Here is a 16,935-nt window from a genome sequence, read left to right as displayed (position 1 = left end):
GATCGCTCGGCTGGAAGAGCTGCTGGCCAGGACGAGATGCAGCGAGGGCGCGCAGGGAAGGTAAGTAGGATGTGATTTTTTTTTTTTTATAGGAGCCAATGGCCATGCAGGACAGGGATGGGGAGCCATGCATACAAGGACAGGGAATGAGAGCCATGCATACAAGGATAGGGAATAAGGAGCCATGCATACAGGGACGGGGAACCATGCATACAAGGAAAGCGATTGGGAGCCATGCATACAAGGACAGGGATGGGGAGCCATACATACAAGAACAGGGATGTGGAGCCATGCATACCAGGATAGGGATGAGGGGACAGTGCATACCAGGATAGGGATGAGGGGACAATGCATTCCCGTCTTATACTCGAGTCAATAAGTTTTCCCAGTTTTTTGTGGGAAAATTAGGTGCCTCAGCTTATACTCTGGTCGGATTATACTCGAGTATATACAGTAACTGATCAATTATTTAACACTACCCGACATAAGAGGGGCTCCAATGTCCAGCCCTAAAAAAATAAAGGTCAGAATTTATGAATTTACATTTGCAACTCCTTACAGTTTATACATCATACACATTACACCTGCCGATGTCGACGTTTTCAGCTAGCACTCTAATGTGTATGGGGACGCTGGACGACTGACAGTCGGGAGAGATGTTGATTGCTCATGTCCGATTTTGGACTGCTGATCACATTGTTCTCTCTGAATTATTATTTCTGATAGAGAACACAGGAGTGCTCGTCCACGCAAGCTCTTCTGCATATTGGAGAGTCTGTTGAGATGGCTGTTGGCCGACAGCCATCTAATGTGTATGGTCAGTATGGACAACCTAACAGAATGTGTCAATATTTGATGGTTAGGGATGCTATACAGTGATATGTAAATGTTTGGGCACCCCTGGTCAAAATTACTGTTAATATGAATACCTCCTGATATGCACCTATTCACACTAGTCTGGATGTGCCAGACAGTTTTTTGTAATTTTATGTTAGCTTACTGACCGAGCAGTCCGCCTTTCAACATGTGGTGATTTTAATTCTAGCAGGTTCCTACTTATCCATAAATGCAGGCACTGCAGAGAGAGGTGTCCACATTCACCCAGGAATTCAGACATCAGCCTAAGAGAGGTATTCATACACGTAGGTACCCATCAGTCTTTGAGACCTCCTTGACGATGGTTGATGGGCAGATATAATTTGGCCAAATATTATGCTAAGAGTCTCCTTTTTTTCCTAATATTCAAAATCCGTATCGCTATTCATATTTCATATACCTTATTTTTCAGACCATAAGACGCACTTTTTTCCCAAAATTTTTTTTTGGGGAAATGGGGGTGCATCTTGTGGTCGCAATATAATTACAAATCCTGGCAGCGGTCCCGTTGTCGGAGGTTCCGATGCAGCTGGTGCGGCTTTAGCTGTGCTCTGTGGTGTCAGGGTTCTGTGGTGTGGTGGCAGCAGGGCTCTGTGCTGTGTGGGGGGCTCTGCCGGCATTTTGTCAAAGCCTGGAAGCCCCCGCAGCTCCACTGCTGCGATGCGGAGGCCTCCGGAAGATGGCTGCCGGGGGCAGCGCATGCTCAGATTCAAATCTAAGGACGAGATCTCATTGTGGAGATCTGAATCTGAGCATGCGCCGCCTCCGGCGTCCATCTTTCCGGAGGCGTTCGTGTCACAGCAACGGAGCTGCGGGGGCTTTCGGGCTTTGACGAAATGCTGGCAGAGCCCCCACGCAGCAGAGAGCTGCTGCCGCTCCAGCACAGAACCCCGACACCACCGCCCCACAGAACCCTGCAGCCCCACAGAGCAGCAGCACCACTGCACCAGCCTGGGATGGGATTTCGTGGAGGCCACCGCACCAGCCTAGACCACCGACCAACCTCTGTGACTACTCCACCAGTGCCGAAACCCGTCCCCGGTAAGCTGAATTTGGACTGTAAGGCTACTTTCACACTAGCGTCGGGAACAACCCGTCGCTGCGCGTCGGGCCGACGTTCCCGACGCTAGTGTGGTCTCCGCCGCACAACGGGGGCAGCGGATGCATATTTCCCACGCATCCGCTGCCCCATTGTGATGTGCGGGGAAGTGCGGGGAGGTGGGGGCGGAGTTCCGACTGCGCATGCGCGGTCGGAAAAAGCGGACCGTCGGGAGCAAAAAACGTTACATGTAACGTTTTTTTCTCCCGACGGACCGCTACCATACGCCCAAACGCCGCCAAACGCATTCACCGTTTGGAAATGCGTCGCAAATGCGTCGCAAATGCGTCGCTAATGTTACTCTATGACGAAACAACGTATCCAGCAAAAACTTTTGCTGGATGCGGCGTTTCGCAAAAACGACGCATTTGCGACGTATAGCAGTTAACGCTAGTGTGAAAGTAGCCTAAGACGGACCCTGTTGTGAACTATACTTCTTGGCTCCCTCTTGTGGTCACTAGTGATTTGGCACTTGGATTGTCTTTTACCAGGTTGGTACTCACCTGCTTCGTTAGGCCTGGGGTGTTGCTATTTAAACTTCCTGGATTCTCAGTCCAGTGCCTGGCATCGTTGTAATCAGTTCATTTCTGTTTGCTCCTGTCTTCAGGTCCTGGTTCTTTGCAAGATAAGCTAAGTCCTGCTTTCTTATTTTTTGTTATTTTGCTTTGTTCATATTTTTGTCCAGCTTGTACAATATGTGATTCCTGATATTGCTGGAAGCTCTAGGGGGCTGATATTCTCCCCCCTCACCGTTAGTCGGTTTGGGGGTTCTTGGATATTCAGCGTGGATATTTTGCAGGGTTTTTTGCTGACCATATAAGTCATCTTACTATTTTCTGCTATTAGTCAGTGGGCCTCTCTTTGCTAAAATCTAGTTCATTCTTACGTTTGTCTTTTCTTCTTACCTCACCGTTATTATTTGTTGGGGGCTTGTATTACTTTGGGGTCTTTTCTCTGGAGGCAAGAGAGGTCTTATTTTCCCTGATAGGGTTAGTTAGTTCTCCGGCTGGCACGAGACGTCTAGGATCAACGTAGGCACGTTCCCCGGCTGCTGTTAGTGTTTGTGCTAGGATCAGGTATATGGTCGGCCTAGTTACCATGTCCCTATGAGCTGGTATTTATGTTTGCAGACTTTTGCTGTAATCTCTGAGATCCTTGCCATTGGGATCATAACAGGACCCCCATTTGACACTTTTTTTTCCCTATTTTCCTTCTGAAAATTTGGGGTGCATCTGAAGTTCCGGGGTGTCTTATAGTCCGAAAAATATGGTATTTCGCATTCACATGCTTTAGAATGATAGAGTGCAACCTTTTTTTGTATATTGTTAATATGAATAGCAAGTTGTAAATGAAATGATCTTTAAAAGGCCTAAAGTTAAATATGACACATTTCCTTTGTATTTTAGGCAAAATATATATATTTTCATCTATTACATTTTCAAATTACAAGAAGGAAAATTAGATGATGCAAAAGTTTTGGCCCCTTCATATTTAGTACCTAATAGCACCCCCTTTAGATTTTCAATGATGTTCAGATTAGGAGACTGTGAGGGCCATTGTTAAACCTTCAGCTTGCGCCTTTTGCGGTATTCTGTTGTGGATTTCGATGTGTGTTTAGGGTCATTATCCATTTGTAGAAGCCATCCTCTTCAACTTCAGTTTTTTAAATATGGTGTTATGATTACCTCAAGAATTTGTTGAAATTTTATGGAATCCATTCTTCCCTCTACCCGTGAAATATTCGCATTGCCACTGGCTGCAACACAACCCCAAACCATGATTAATCCATCCCCATGCTTAATGGTTGGCAAGATGTTCTTTTCCTGAAATTCTGTGCCCTTTTTTTCTCCACACATACTATTGATCATGGTGGCCAATGAGTTCTATTTTAACCTTATTCGTCCACAGGACTTGTTTCCAAAATGCATCAGGCTTGTTTAGATGTTCTTTTGCATACTTCTGACACAGGACAGGTTTTCTTCTAATGACTCTTCCATGAAGGCCATATTTGTGCAAGTGTCTCTGAACAGTAGAACAATGTACCACAACTCCAGAGTCTGCTAAATCTTTCTAAACGTCTTTTGCAGTCATCAGGGGTTCAGATTTGCCTCTCTAGCAATCCTACGAGCAGCTCTCACTGAAAGTTTGCTTGGTCTTCAAGACCTTATCTTGACCTAAATTGTTTCTGTTAACTGACATTTCTTACATTTTGAACTGATGAAAGAACAACTTGAAAACGCTTTGCTATCTTCCTATAGCCTTTTCCTGCCTTGTGGACACCATTGTCATGTTCAAAATGCTAGGCAGCTGTTTAGAAGAACCCATTTGGCTGTTTTTTGGCACAAGGTTAGAGGAGGCTGGGTTTTCATAAAGCTGGGAAATTTGCATCACTTGGCTTTTCCTAACGATGATAGTGAACAAGCCATAACCCCAACAAGCTAATGAAGGTGTGAAGCCTTGGTCAAAGTTATATGAGCACACAAATTTCCAAGGATGCCCTTAATTTTTAAATTGAAAAAATGACAATATATGTAAGTTTTTTGCCTAAAATATAAAGGAAATTTGTAATCTTTAACTTTAGCCCTTTTAGAGATCATTTTTTGATTTTCAACTTGCTTACCTGTTCAGAATAACAGTAATTTTGACCAGGGCTGCCCAAACTTTTATATGCCACTGTCGCAAGTAGGACCCTAATGATTGCTAAACTGTTTGTCACCACTATCCACCTCTCTTTGAGGAACAGTGATGATATATTCATTGTTTAGTCAAGAAAAATTGAATCTTTTTGTGGAATATCTCAACAATAATTAAAGGAATTTGTATTTTACAAGCAAATATTTGAGTTCATAGATGTATCAATTGAAATTAAGAATGGTGAATTGATTACTGAGTGGTTACCGCAAGCACACAGCAACAAATGCATTATTGCACTATGAAAGTTATCATCCATTGCATGTTAAAAGATCTTTACCATATGGACAGTTTTTACACAATTCGGGCACATTCAGATGGGCATATTATATGTGTGCTGTCCGTGTAACAATCCGACATCTCTCAGGCCAATGTTATTGTATAGGGCTGTTCAGATGACGGTTTTATTACATGGACTGAGTGTGTTTGTGTGTGTGTGAAAAATACAACATGTATTTGTCTTATCCCTCTTTTGGATGAAATTCACCCAACTAAGTCTGTAACTGCACAAAAAAAATCGGATTCCATATGGATCATCTGTAATGCATCCAATTTTACAGATAAATTGCAATTTTTAACACAGGAAACTGATACATTTTTTTTATACTGATTTCTAAAACACCATGCCGTTCAAATGGAAACAACAAGTCAACAGATGACAATATCGATCAAAATTGTCGTTTTCTGGATGAAAATCTGACTATTATATATGCTGAATGAATGATGAATCCTTTCAGGCACAAACCAGAGATATGTGTAACCGATTAAGGCTACTTTCACACATCAGGTTTTTGTTTCAGGCACAATCCGGCAAGTTTTGAAAAGAAAGGATCCGTTTTTTTCTCATAGAGTTGTATTAGCGCCGGATTGCGCCTGATGGCCAGACATTTCATCAGTTTTTTTCCAGATCCGTCCAAATAGTCGTTTCCGGCGTACGGAGAAAACGTCCAGAGGACCTTTTTTTCATCCAGCGAAAAAAGCGCACAGTGATGGAGCCCAAAACATGTGAAACGGAGATGTGAAATTATGATCCGGTTTTCCAAGCATTCTCTCTCTCTCTCTCTCTCCCTTTTTTTTCCCAGGAAGTCACTATAAACTCCATGTTAAAAATCGAAAACCGGATCTGGCAGAAAAACGGATCCGTTGCATCAGTTTTTTCACTATTTGCAATGGATCCGTTTTTTGGAACAATAGCCCGATTCTGCCTGAAACAAAAAACCTGATGTGTGAAAGTAGCCTAAGACTCCGAGTTAACCTGCAGTAATTCTGCTCTTCAAAAGTCCAATAATAGGGATAGGCAAGGACAATTGGTCCGCACTAATAGGAAGAAGAGGACAGAAGAAATTTGTGTTGTCCTCTTTGCATAGTCCACTCAGTGAAATTCTGCATTCCACTATTAGACAAAACTAGAGGTAGAAACAAAACAGAGTCTCTTTTTTGCCATGTCAGAACCTTAGAGGGGTTTTCCACTACTTGGACAACCATGTCTCATTCAGCGTGTTTGTCCCCAGTAAAATAACAACACCGGAATGTGCACACGTTAGGTATGTGATGTCGAAATTCTGCATCTCTTGGCAGGAAAAACGCTGCGTAAAATAAGTGCGTATTTTATATGTTTTACTTGTGTTTTTGGTTCAGATTTTTCCCCACTCATTAGTTTGAGTGAAATCAGAAGCAGAACACTGAAAGAATTGACATGCTGCAAATTTCGATCTGCTCTATATCTCAAGTCACAAATAAGCAACTTGTGCACGAGACTTCCAGATTCTCATTCACTATGTTGGTATCAAGAAACCCTTCAGATTTTGTGACAAAACTGCGCAGAAAAAAATGTGAGAAAACTGCAATGTGTGCACAGGCACTTATACTCTAAGGCTATGTGCACACAATGCGTTTTTGATGCGTTTTCGCTGTTTTTTTTTTTTACAACGCACATAAATGCTCCACAAACGCAATGTAATACTAAAGCAAGGTAATGCAATGACAATCCTGAAGTGCTGTGCACATGATCCGTAAATTTCCATCCGTATTTGCAGCATTTTATTTTCTGCAGTATGTCAAATCTTTTTGCGTTTCTGCAACGTTTTTGACTCATTGACTTCAAATGAGTCAGTCAAATCTGCAGCAAAAACGCAGGTGTAAAAAGGTTTGCGTATTTGCTGCAGATTTGCTTCCAAAAATGCTGCGATTTGTTAAAGGGAAATGATGTCAGAAGGAGGAAGAGTGTGTGGGCGGAGAATATATGTGTGTGTGTCTATGTGTCTGTGTGTGTGTCTGCGTCTGTTTGTGTGTGTGTGTGTACCCATGCGACGTGACCCAGGCGCTGTCTGATGGGACTACTAGTCCCATCCGGTTACGTGTTTTGTCACATATAACAGACAGCATAAGCTGATGATGGGAGCATAGTCTCCTCATCCAGCGCCTGTGTTCAATTGTAAAAAAAAAAATCAAAACAGTTACATATTCACATACAAAATACATACTCACTGAACACCTAATCCCCGATGCCGGTGTCTCCTAAAAGCAATCAAAAATAATAAACCAACATATACTCACCTTTCGGCTGTAGTCCATTTAATACCGAGTGTCCCACGTCAATCTCACCTGGCCGCTGGCGATATACTGACAGGAGGTGATTGCTCCCGCAGTATATCACTGAACCGCCGTGAGAGTTCATCAGCTGATCAGCTGCGGTGCTCTCACATATGGCACCGCTGCGTGGGAAAGTTCTCACACAGCGGTAGGGCTGTAAGTGAGAGCACCGGAGCTGATGAACTCCGGTGAACTCTCATGGCGGAAATACACTGCGGGAGCGATTACCTACTGTCAGTGTATCGCCAGAGGCGGGGTAGAGCGGTCACATCTCCCGATGTGACTGTTCTACATGGGATATCGCCGTGGGACACTGGGTACTAAATGGACTATGTTGGACAGGATAGTATTATATGTTGGTTTATTATTTTTTGATTGTTTGCAGGAGACGAGGGCGTAGGGGATTAGGTGTTCAGTAAGTATGGTAAATTTAGATTCAATAAAGGAGTCTGGGATTATTTAAAAAAAAATAATTTCTGGCCGTGTCTTTATTTACAATGTAACTATAGGGTTATTAATGGATAGGTGTCTTATAGACGCCTCTCCATTACTAAGCCGACACCTGACAAGGTGACATCAGCCCCACAAATATGAACCCCACTTGCCACCGCTACAGGGCAAGTGGGAAGAGCGAGGCTAAGTGCCAGAATTGGCGCATCTATAAGATGAGCCATTTCTGGGGCGGCTGAGAGCTAATGTTTTTAACCTGGGGATGCCAATATCCATGGCCCCTTCCCAGGCTATTAATATCAGCCCGCTGTCTGCCTAGCCTTTGCTGGTTCGATTTTATAGGCGGACCCCATGTCAATTTTTTTTGGGTGTTCCCCTGTAAACTAGCCAGAAAAGGCTAAGCAAACAGCTGTGAGCTGATATTAATAGCCTGGGAATCTTTGGCTATTGGCTCCTTCCCAGAATATTAACATCTTCCCTCAGCCGTCGGCTTTCCCTCTGCTGGTTATTAACATTATGCAGGAGCTCAAGCCATTTTTTTTTTTACATTTTTTTGAAAAATAAACAGATATTGAATTTCACACAGATTTCTGACCGTTTCTTTCTTGTTAAAGCATATGAAGATTAATTATGTTAATGCGCTTACATAGGCTGGTGTGTATGTGTCTTTATTTAATATTAAAGGGAACCTGTCACCCCCAAAATCGAATGTGAGCTAAGCCCACCGGCATCAGGGGCTTATCTACAGCATTCTGGAATGCTGTAGATAAGCCCCCGATGTATCCTGAAAGATGAGAAAAAGAGATTAGATTATACTCACCCAGCGGCGGTCCCGCTGCCGTCTGGTCCGATGGGCGTCGCGGTCCGGTCCGGGGCCTCCCATCTTCTTACGATGATGTCCTCTTCTTGTATTCACGCTCCGGCGCAGGCGTACTTTGTCTGCCCTGTTGAGGGAGAGCAAAGTACTGCAGTGCGCAGGCGCCGGGAAAGGTCAGAGAGGCCCAGCGCCTGCGCACTGCAGTACTTTGCTCTGCCCTCAACAGGGCAGACAAAGTACGCCTGTGCCGGAGCCGCAGCGTGAATAAAAGAAGAGGACGTCATCGTAAGAAGATGGGAGGCCCCGGACCGCGACACCCATCGAATCGGATCGCCCGCCCAGGTGAGTATAATCTAACCTCTTTTTCTCATCTTTCAGGATACATCAGGGGCTTATCTACAGCATTCCAGAATGCTGTAGATAAGCCCCTGATGCCGGTGGGCTTAGCTCACATTCGAATTTTGGGGGTGACAGGTTCCCTTTAATGAGGGTATCTGGCTGAAGAGGTTGAACAAGGAAATTACATCACTATTCTTTTTTTTAAATAATATATCTTTATTTAGCTCTATGAATTTACAAAAGCGCATGAAAAAAACGCATGCAAGAATGCATAAAAAAGTGTGTATTTCCACCTGCGTTTTTCTGGCAAGAGATGCAGAAATCTCTGCAAGCAAATACGCAACGTGCGCACATCGCTTTAATGTCCCAGTGGTGTCATCACTGGCTCTCCCGGGGATTTCTGGACTTGAAAGTTGGGTGGAACGTCAATCACACTTGTATTACTGCTAAAATTGTCAGTTTCCTCTGCTATAACCTGTTGCTTGTGCAGTGTGAGAGGCCATAGGGAAAGTCGAGGAGCTTCTCAAACATTTTCCAAGTTGTGTCACTAAAATGAGAGCTGGAATCTGATAGGCGAACTGTTTTTAATAAATGTAGTGACAGTGACTAACCAATTGGATTAAGGCAGAATATATATGTTTTGTGACTGTCACAACAAGAAAAAATCCAACCATGTCAATCTTTATACTGATGATTGCAAGGAAAGCCATGGGGGAACGTGAAGGTTGAGATAATCCATTGGTTGAACCATGATTAGTAATAAACCACAGGTCTTTTAGGCCCCGCCTAATGGTCCTGACATGGTCGGCGGAGATTTGTCTACTTGGGCCACGTGTACACATTGAGAATTTGGTGAGTTTTTTACCTCAGTATTTGTAAGCCAAAACTAGGAGTGGAACAATCAGAGGAAAAGTATAATAGAAACTCGTCACCACTTCTGTATTTATCACCCACTCCTGGTTTTCGGCTTACAAATACTGAGGTAAAATACTGAGGTAAAAAACTCACCAGATTCTCGTGTCTACATGGCCCAATAGAGTAAATTGTTATTTCAAACAATCTGGTATATGGGCTTCATTGCTCTCTGCGTACTTATGATACTCTGTGACCCGTGTTATCTCTGCTGTTTCTAAGTATGGGCACAGCAATCACACACAGGCAATATCAATGAAAGGCTGCTCTTCCATGGAGTACTCCCATGGGTCCTGCCTGTTGAAATAAAGAGACCATAAGGAAGTCTGGACAGGAAAGAGATGAATATATCAAAGCTCTGCAGTATGACTGGTGATCTTTCTTACATAGAACATTGCTGTCTGCTTTTGGTAAATGTAATTTAGCTCAGTTATCTACACCTTGCAGTTTATCAAACCTGTGACAAATGGGCTGTGATTTGTAAAATTGCTTCATGGAACTACACTGAATTTACAAACCGCATTAAAGGGACTCTGTCATCAGGTTTCTGCTACCTCATGTGAGAGCAGCCTGATGTAGGCAAAGAGACCCTGAATCCAGCGATGCATCGCTTAGATTACTGGGCGCAGTCATTCTAAAACAATCAGAGTTTTCAGATTTAGCATGAAGCAGAGCTGAGAAAGCTGCTCCCAACTACACCACGCCCTATATATGTACAGTGGCTTGCAAAAGTATTCCCCCACCTTGGCTTATTACCTATTTTATTACACTTCTACCTGTGTTTAAATATTTTTGTAATCCGATTTGTGTATGATGCATCAGCACTAAATAGTCTAAGTTGGCGAAGTGCGAAAAATATAGGCATAAATTAAATTTATGGGATCAAATAACTAAAAATTGGCATGCGCACATGTATTCATCCCTTTTGTGATGAAGGCCCTAAAAATTTCTGGTGCAAGCTATTACCTTCATAAGTCACATACTTAGTGAAATTAAGCCCACCTGTCTGCAATCCAATTGTCACATGGTCTGTCAGTATCCACACACACAGGTGCTTCTCACAAAAATAGAATATCGTCAAAAAAGTTAATTTATTTCACTTCTTCAATACAAACAGTGAAACTCATATATTATATAGAGTCATTACAAACAGAGTGATCTATTTCAAGTGTTTATTTCTGTTAATGTTGATGATTATGGCTTAAAGCCAGTGAAAACCCAAAAGTCATTATCTCAGTAAATTAGAATACTTCAAAACACTAGCTTGAAAAATGATTTTAAAATCCAAAGTGTTGGCCTACTGAAATGTATGTCCAGTAAATTCACTCAATACTTGGTCAAGGCTCCTTTTGTATCAATTACTGCATCAATGTGGCGTGTGGCATGGAGGTGATCAGCCTGTGGCACTGCTGAGGTGTTGTGGAAGCCCAGGTTGCTTTGATAGCAGCCTAGAGCTCGTCTGCATTGTTGGGTCTGGTGTCTCTCATCTTCCTCTTGACAACTCCCCATAGATTCTCTATGGGGTTAAGGTCAGGCGAGTTTGCTGGCTAATCAAGCACAGTGATATTTTTGGCAGTGTGGACAGGTGTCAAGTCCTGCTGGAGAATGAAATTTCCATCTCCAAAAAGCTTGTCGGCAGAGGGAAGCATGAAGTGCTCTAAAATGTCCTGGTAGACGGCTGCGCTGACTTTGGTCTTCATAAAACACAGTGGACCTACACCAGCAGATGACATGGTTCCCCAACCATCACTGATTGTGGAATCTTCACACTAGACCTTGGAAATCAAGGTCATCTTCAGAGGAAGAGTGCAGAGGCACACAATCCAAGCTGCTTGAGATCTAGTGTGAAGTTTTCACAATCGGTGATGTTTTGGGGAGCCATGTCATCTGCTGATGTACAGTGGGTACGGAAAGTATTCAGACCCCTTTAAATTTTTAACTCTTTGTTTCATTGTAGCCTGAACTATCACATGGTCATAAGTATTCAGACCCTTTGCTCAGACACTCATATTTATGTCGCATGCTGTCCATTCCTTGTGATCCTCCTTGAGATGGTTCTACTCCTTCATTGGAGTTCAGCTGTGTTTAATTAAACTGATAGGACTTTGGAAAGGCACACACCTGTCTATGTAAGACCTCACAGCTTACAGTGCATGTCAGACCAAATGAGAATCATGAGGGCAAAGAAACTGGCCAATGAGCTCAGAGACAGAATTGTGGCAAGGCACAGGCCAAGGTTACAACAGGATTTCTACAGTACTCAAGGCACAGTGGTCTCCATAATTCTTAAATGGAAGAAGTTTGGGACCACCAGAAGTCTTCCTAGACCTGGCCGTCCAGCCAAACTGAGCAATCATGGGAGAAGAGCCTTGGTGAGAGGTAAAGAAGAACCCCAAGATCACTGTGACTGAGCTCCAGAGATGCAGTAGGGAGATGGGAGAAAATTCCACAAAGTCAACTATCACTGCAGCCCTCCACCAGTCAGGCCTTTGTGGCAGAGTGGCCCGACGGAATCCTCTCCTCAGTGCAAGACATATGAATGCCCGCATAGAGTTTGCTAAAAAACATATGAAGGACTCCCAGACTATGAGAAATAAGATTCTCTGGTCTGAAGAGGCGAATATAGACCTTTTTGGTGATAATTCTAAGCGGTATGTGTGGAGAAAACCAGGCACTGCTCATCACCTGCCCAATATAATCCCAACAGTGAAAGCTGGTGGTGGCAGCATCATGCTATAGGGGTGTTTTACAGCTGCAGGGACAGGACGACTGGAAGCATGAATGCGGCCAAGTACAGAGATATCCTGGATGAAAACCTCTTCCAGAGTGCTCTGGACCTCAGACTTGGCTGAAGGTTCACCTTCCAACAAGACAATGACCCTAAGCACACAGCTAAAATAAAAAAGGAGTGGCTTCAGAACAACTCTGTGGCCATTCATGACTGGCCCAGCCAGAGCCCTGACCTAAACCCAATTGAGCATCTCTGGAGAGACCTGAAAATGGCTGTCCACCATCGTTCACCATCCAACCTGACGGAACTGGAGAGGATCTGTAAAGGTACCTTCACACTAAGCGACTTTGCAACGATAACGATAGCGATCCGTGACGTTGCAGCGTCCTGGATAGCGATATCATTGTGTTTGACACGCAGCAGCGATCTGGATCCTGCTGTGATATCGCTGGTCGTTGCTGAAAGTTCAGAACTTTATTTGGTCGTCAGATCGGCGTGTATCGTTGTGTTTGACAGCAAAAGCAACGATGCTAGCGATGTTTTACAATGGTAACCAGGGTAAATATCGCGTTACTAAGCGCAGGGCCGCGCTTAGTAACCCGATATTTACCCTGGTTACCATTGTAAAAGTAAAAAAAACAAACACTACATACTCACATTCCGGTGTCTGTCACACGTACCCCGCCGTCCGCTTCCCGCACTGACTGGGAGTGCCGGCCGTAAAGTAAAAGCAGAGCACAGCGGTGACGTCACCGCTGTGCTGTGCTTTACAGCCGGCACTGACACAGTCAGTGCGGGAAGCAGACGGCGAGGGACCTGACGGACACCGGAATGTAAGTATGTACTGTTTGGTTTTTTTTACATTTACACTGGTAACCATGGTAAACATCGGGTTACTAAGCGCGGCCCTGCGCTTAGTAACCCGATGTTTACCCTGGTTACCCGGGGACTTCGGCATCGTTGGTCGCTGGAGAGCTGTCTGTGTGACAGCTCTCCAGCGACCACACAACGACGAAACAGCGACGCTGCAGCGATCGGCATAGTTGTCGATATCGCTGCAGCGTCGCTTAGTGTGAAAGAACCTTAAGGAAGAATGGCAGAGGATTCCCAAATCCAGGTGTGAAAAACTTGCATCATTCCCAAGAAGACTCATGGCTGTACTAGCTCAAAAGGGTGCATCTACTCAATACTAAGCAAAGGGTCTGAATACTTATGACTATGGGATATTTCAGTTTTTCTTTTTTAATACATTTTAAAAATTACTACATTTCTGTTTTTTTTCAGTCAAGATGGAGTGCAGAGTGTACATTAATGAGAAAAAATGAACTTTTTTGAATTTACCAAATGGCTACAATGAAACAAAGAGTGGAAAATTTGAAGGGATATGAATACTTTCCGTACCCACTGTAGGTCCACTGTGTTTGGCTGTAGGCATGTTCTTTACATGAACTGATGCCTGAAATTCCAGGTTGTGAGGTAGCAAAACATGAAAAATTTCAAGGAGGGTGAATACTTTCGCAAGCCACTGTGTTATCTAATGACAGTGAGCTACTAATCACAAGAGGTGTGGAGCTGCACTAGCATCTGCTCTCTGCTGTAAGTAAACAACAGCACTCAGATTGAGGTGTGACACATCCCCCGAGATCTCTGGTTTAACCTTTACCTCATGATGTCCTCAGTTAACATCAAAAACCTGCTAACAGATTCCCATTAGTGCCTAAAAATGTATAGCGTCATTTTTTTATTGGTTCAGCCAAAGGTTTATCTTAGTGGTGGGGGCAGTCACTATTTCATAGAAGCACTTTCAATATTTTTTTATCTAAACCTGTGTGAATGTGTATAATGTAGTGGAAGCACAGCAATATACTCACTGATCGCGATCTCCCCTACTTCCAGCAGTGCTACGGTCCCCTTCTTGGTCAAGTGACAGCTTTTCCGACTTGCTGGCTCACAAATAGACCCCAGTATGAGCTGGCAAATCGGAATATCCATCATGTGACCCATTAGGGTATGTGTCCACGTTCAGGTAACGCTGCGTTTTTGACGCAGCATTGAGCCGCAGCGTCAAAAACGCAGCGTCCAGATGTTACTGCATAGTGGAGGGGATTTAATGAAATCCCGTCTCCACTGTGCATTAAAAAACGCATGCGTTTTTCCCGCAAAAACGCACATGCGTTGCATTTTTTCAGAACGCAGCATGTTGCTACAATGAGCAAAACACCCAGGAACACCGCAGGTGACCTGCCAGTGACCACAGGTGCATTTTTGGTCAGGATTTTACCTGCATAAAATCCTGACCAAAGCCTGAAGCAAACCTGACCGTGGACACATACCCAAAGAGGACCGGAGCTACGCTGGGACCTGAGGAAGAATGCAATCATTACTACACTTTTACTACATTGTACACATTTACATAGGTTTAGCTAATATAAAAAACGATTGTGAGGGCTTCTTTAAGCAGGTACTTTTTTATTCAAAATACTTTGTGCTAGATGAGATAACAGCTCATTTATTTCATGTTTCGCCCAAACAGGGCACATGTAAATGTACTGTATGTTCTTTTTTTACAGGATTGCTCAGATTTCTTCTAATTAGCTCATTAGGATAAAGAGACGGATATTCTTAGCAACTCGCTCTTTCTTCCCAGGAAGCATCTAATGTGTTTCCTCAATTATGTAGCTCAGTAGTAGAGTGTTCACAGCAGTGCTGAGTAATTCCCAACATTTGGGATCCAAGGAAGAGCGAGATGGATAACGCCCCCTAACACGGGCACATTATTAGAGGGGGGGTTAAGAAAATTCCTAGATCAAATGTCATGGGTTTTGCCACATAATCTTTTCTGTAACATACTAATCCGACCATTCTTGGGTGTTCTGAATTCTAGTAAATTATTTTTGTGTTTCAGTGTCTTTCATCTATTTCTGGTGGTTTCATTTGTTTTCTTATCATCTCAATATTTCAGGAAAGGAAACACCACAACTAATGAAATGTTCTGTAATTTGTTTGATTTCAGCTACCGGCCCATTGTGGAGTACATTGATGCACAATTTGAGGCCTACCTACAAGAAGAACTGAAAATCAAAAGATCCCTGTTCAACTACCATGACACGAGGATTCATGCCTGCCTTTACTTCATTGCCCCCACTGGTCATTCATTAAAATCTTTGGACCTGGTCACAATGAAGAAGCTTGATAGTAAGGTACTAACCTAGAATTAGCCAGCACTAAATTATTCCAAGATGTTTTAAAATACGGCAAGGAAATACCCAAACAATACAAGAGAGTATACCTCCATATTATCTAACAGGGGACCATCACCTACCAGTAAGGAGGTTATTTCATTATAGACTTTTACAACACTGGCGTACAAACGTCAACATTGTAAAAAAAAAAAAAGCAGCAACATTTTACATTGGTCCTGTGTCTTTTTGTTAAGTGGTTGTGGCTCAGTGGATGGGGATGTTGTCAATCATTGTAAATAGTTGCAGAAATCTTCTCCAGCTGAGGACATATCTACACATACATCCCAAAACATGCACCAAATTAATTGGGAGGCGTGCACCTATTAATGAATTTTGTGCATCTTGCATCAGCTGACTTGATGAATTTGCCCCCACATGTTGCTAAAATAATAATAAAAACACAAAAATACCGTATATTTAATTCCCCGAGTAGTCAGCTGTTTAATCTTCAGCCATATGACTCTCTCTTTAAAATGCAGATGATATCTAATATTTCTGCTTTCACATGTTCGCACATGGCATGTCAGTCCAGTAATATAGTCTTAGGCGTCTTTCAATCAGTTTGTCAAGAGCAAGAGAAAAAAAGGGTGATAGAATTTACAATTTTTTAAAAATTTTTACTGCCGGACCAGCCGCCATCTTCATCTGTTATCAGCGCCGCTCCTCTCGTCTTCTACAGTTTGTCGACATGTGCATGATATTTTAGATGATAACGATTACCGTATATACTCGAGTATAAGCCGACCCGAGTATAAGCCGACCCCCCTAATTTTGCCACAAAAAACTGGGAAAACTTATTGACTCGAGTATAAGCCTAGGGTGGAAAATGCAGCAGGTACCGGTGAATTTCAAAATTAAAAATAGATACTCCATACCGTTCATTATGGCCCCATAGATGCTCAACATAAAGCTGTGCCACATATAATGCTCTGCACCGTTCATTATGGCCCCATAGATGCTCCACATAAAGCTGTGCCATATATACAATGCTCTGCACCATTGCCCCATAGATACTCCACATAAAGCTGTGCCATATATACAATGCTCTGCACCATTGCCCCATAGATACTCCACATAAAGCTGTGCCATATATACAATGCTCTGCACCGTTGCCCCATAGCTGTGCCATATATATAATGCTCTGCACCGTTGCCCCATAGCTGTGCCATATATATAGTGCTCTGCA

The 16,935-nt window shown here is 43.2% G+C and overlaps 1 protein-coding gene across 7 annotated transcripts in view; it reads left to right on the top strand.

Annotated features, from left to right (window-relative positions):
• SEPTIN11 (septin 11) overlaps window positions 1-16,935 on the top strand; it is a 137,296-nt gene that overhangs the window by 96,005 nt on the left and 24,356 nt on the right. For all 7 annotated transcript variants that reach the window (XM_077275643.1, XM_077275659.1, XM_077275677.1 and 4 more), the window contains one exon: window positions 15,521-15,707. In XM_077275643.1, coding sequence (XP_077131758.1) covers window positions 15,521-15,707 — 187 coding nt within the window. The remainder of the gene's footprint in view (window positions 1-15,520; window positions 15,708-16,935) is intronic.

Source organism: Ranitomeya variabilis, chromosome 1 (genome assembly GCF_051348905.1).
Source record: "Ranitomeya variabilis isolate aRanVar5 chromosome 1, aRanVar5.hap1, whole genome shotgun sequence".
NCBI lineage: Eukaryota > Metazoa > Chordata > Amphibia > Anura > Dendrobatidae > Ranitomeya > Ranitomeya variabilis.
Note: the sequence above shows the minus strand (reverse complement) of the source record. Positions and strands in the feature narration are given on the sequence as shown.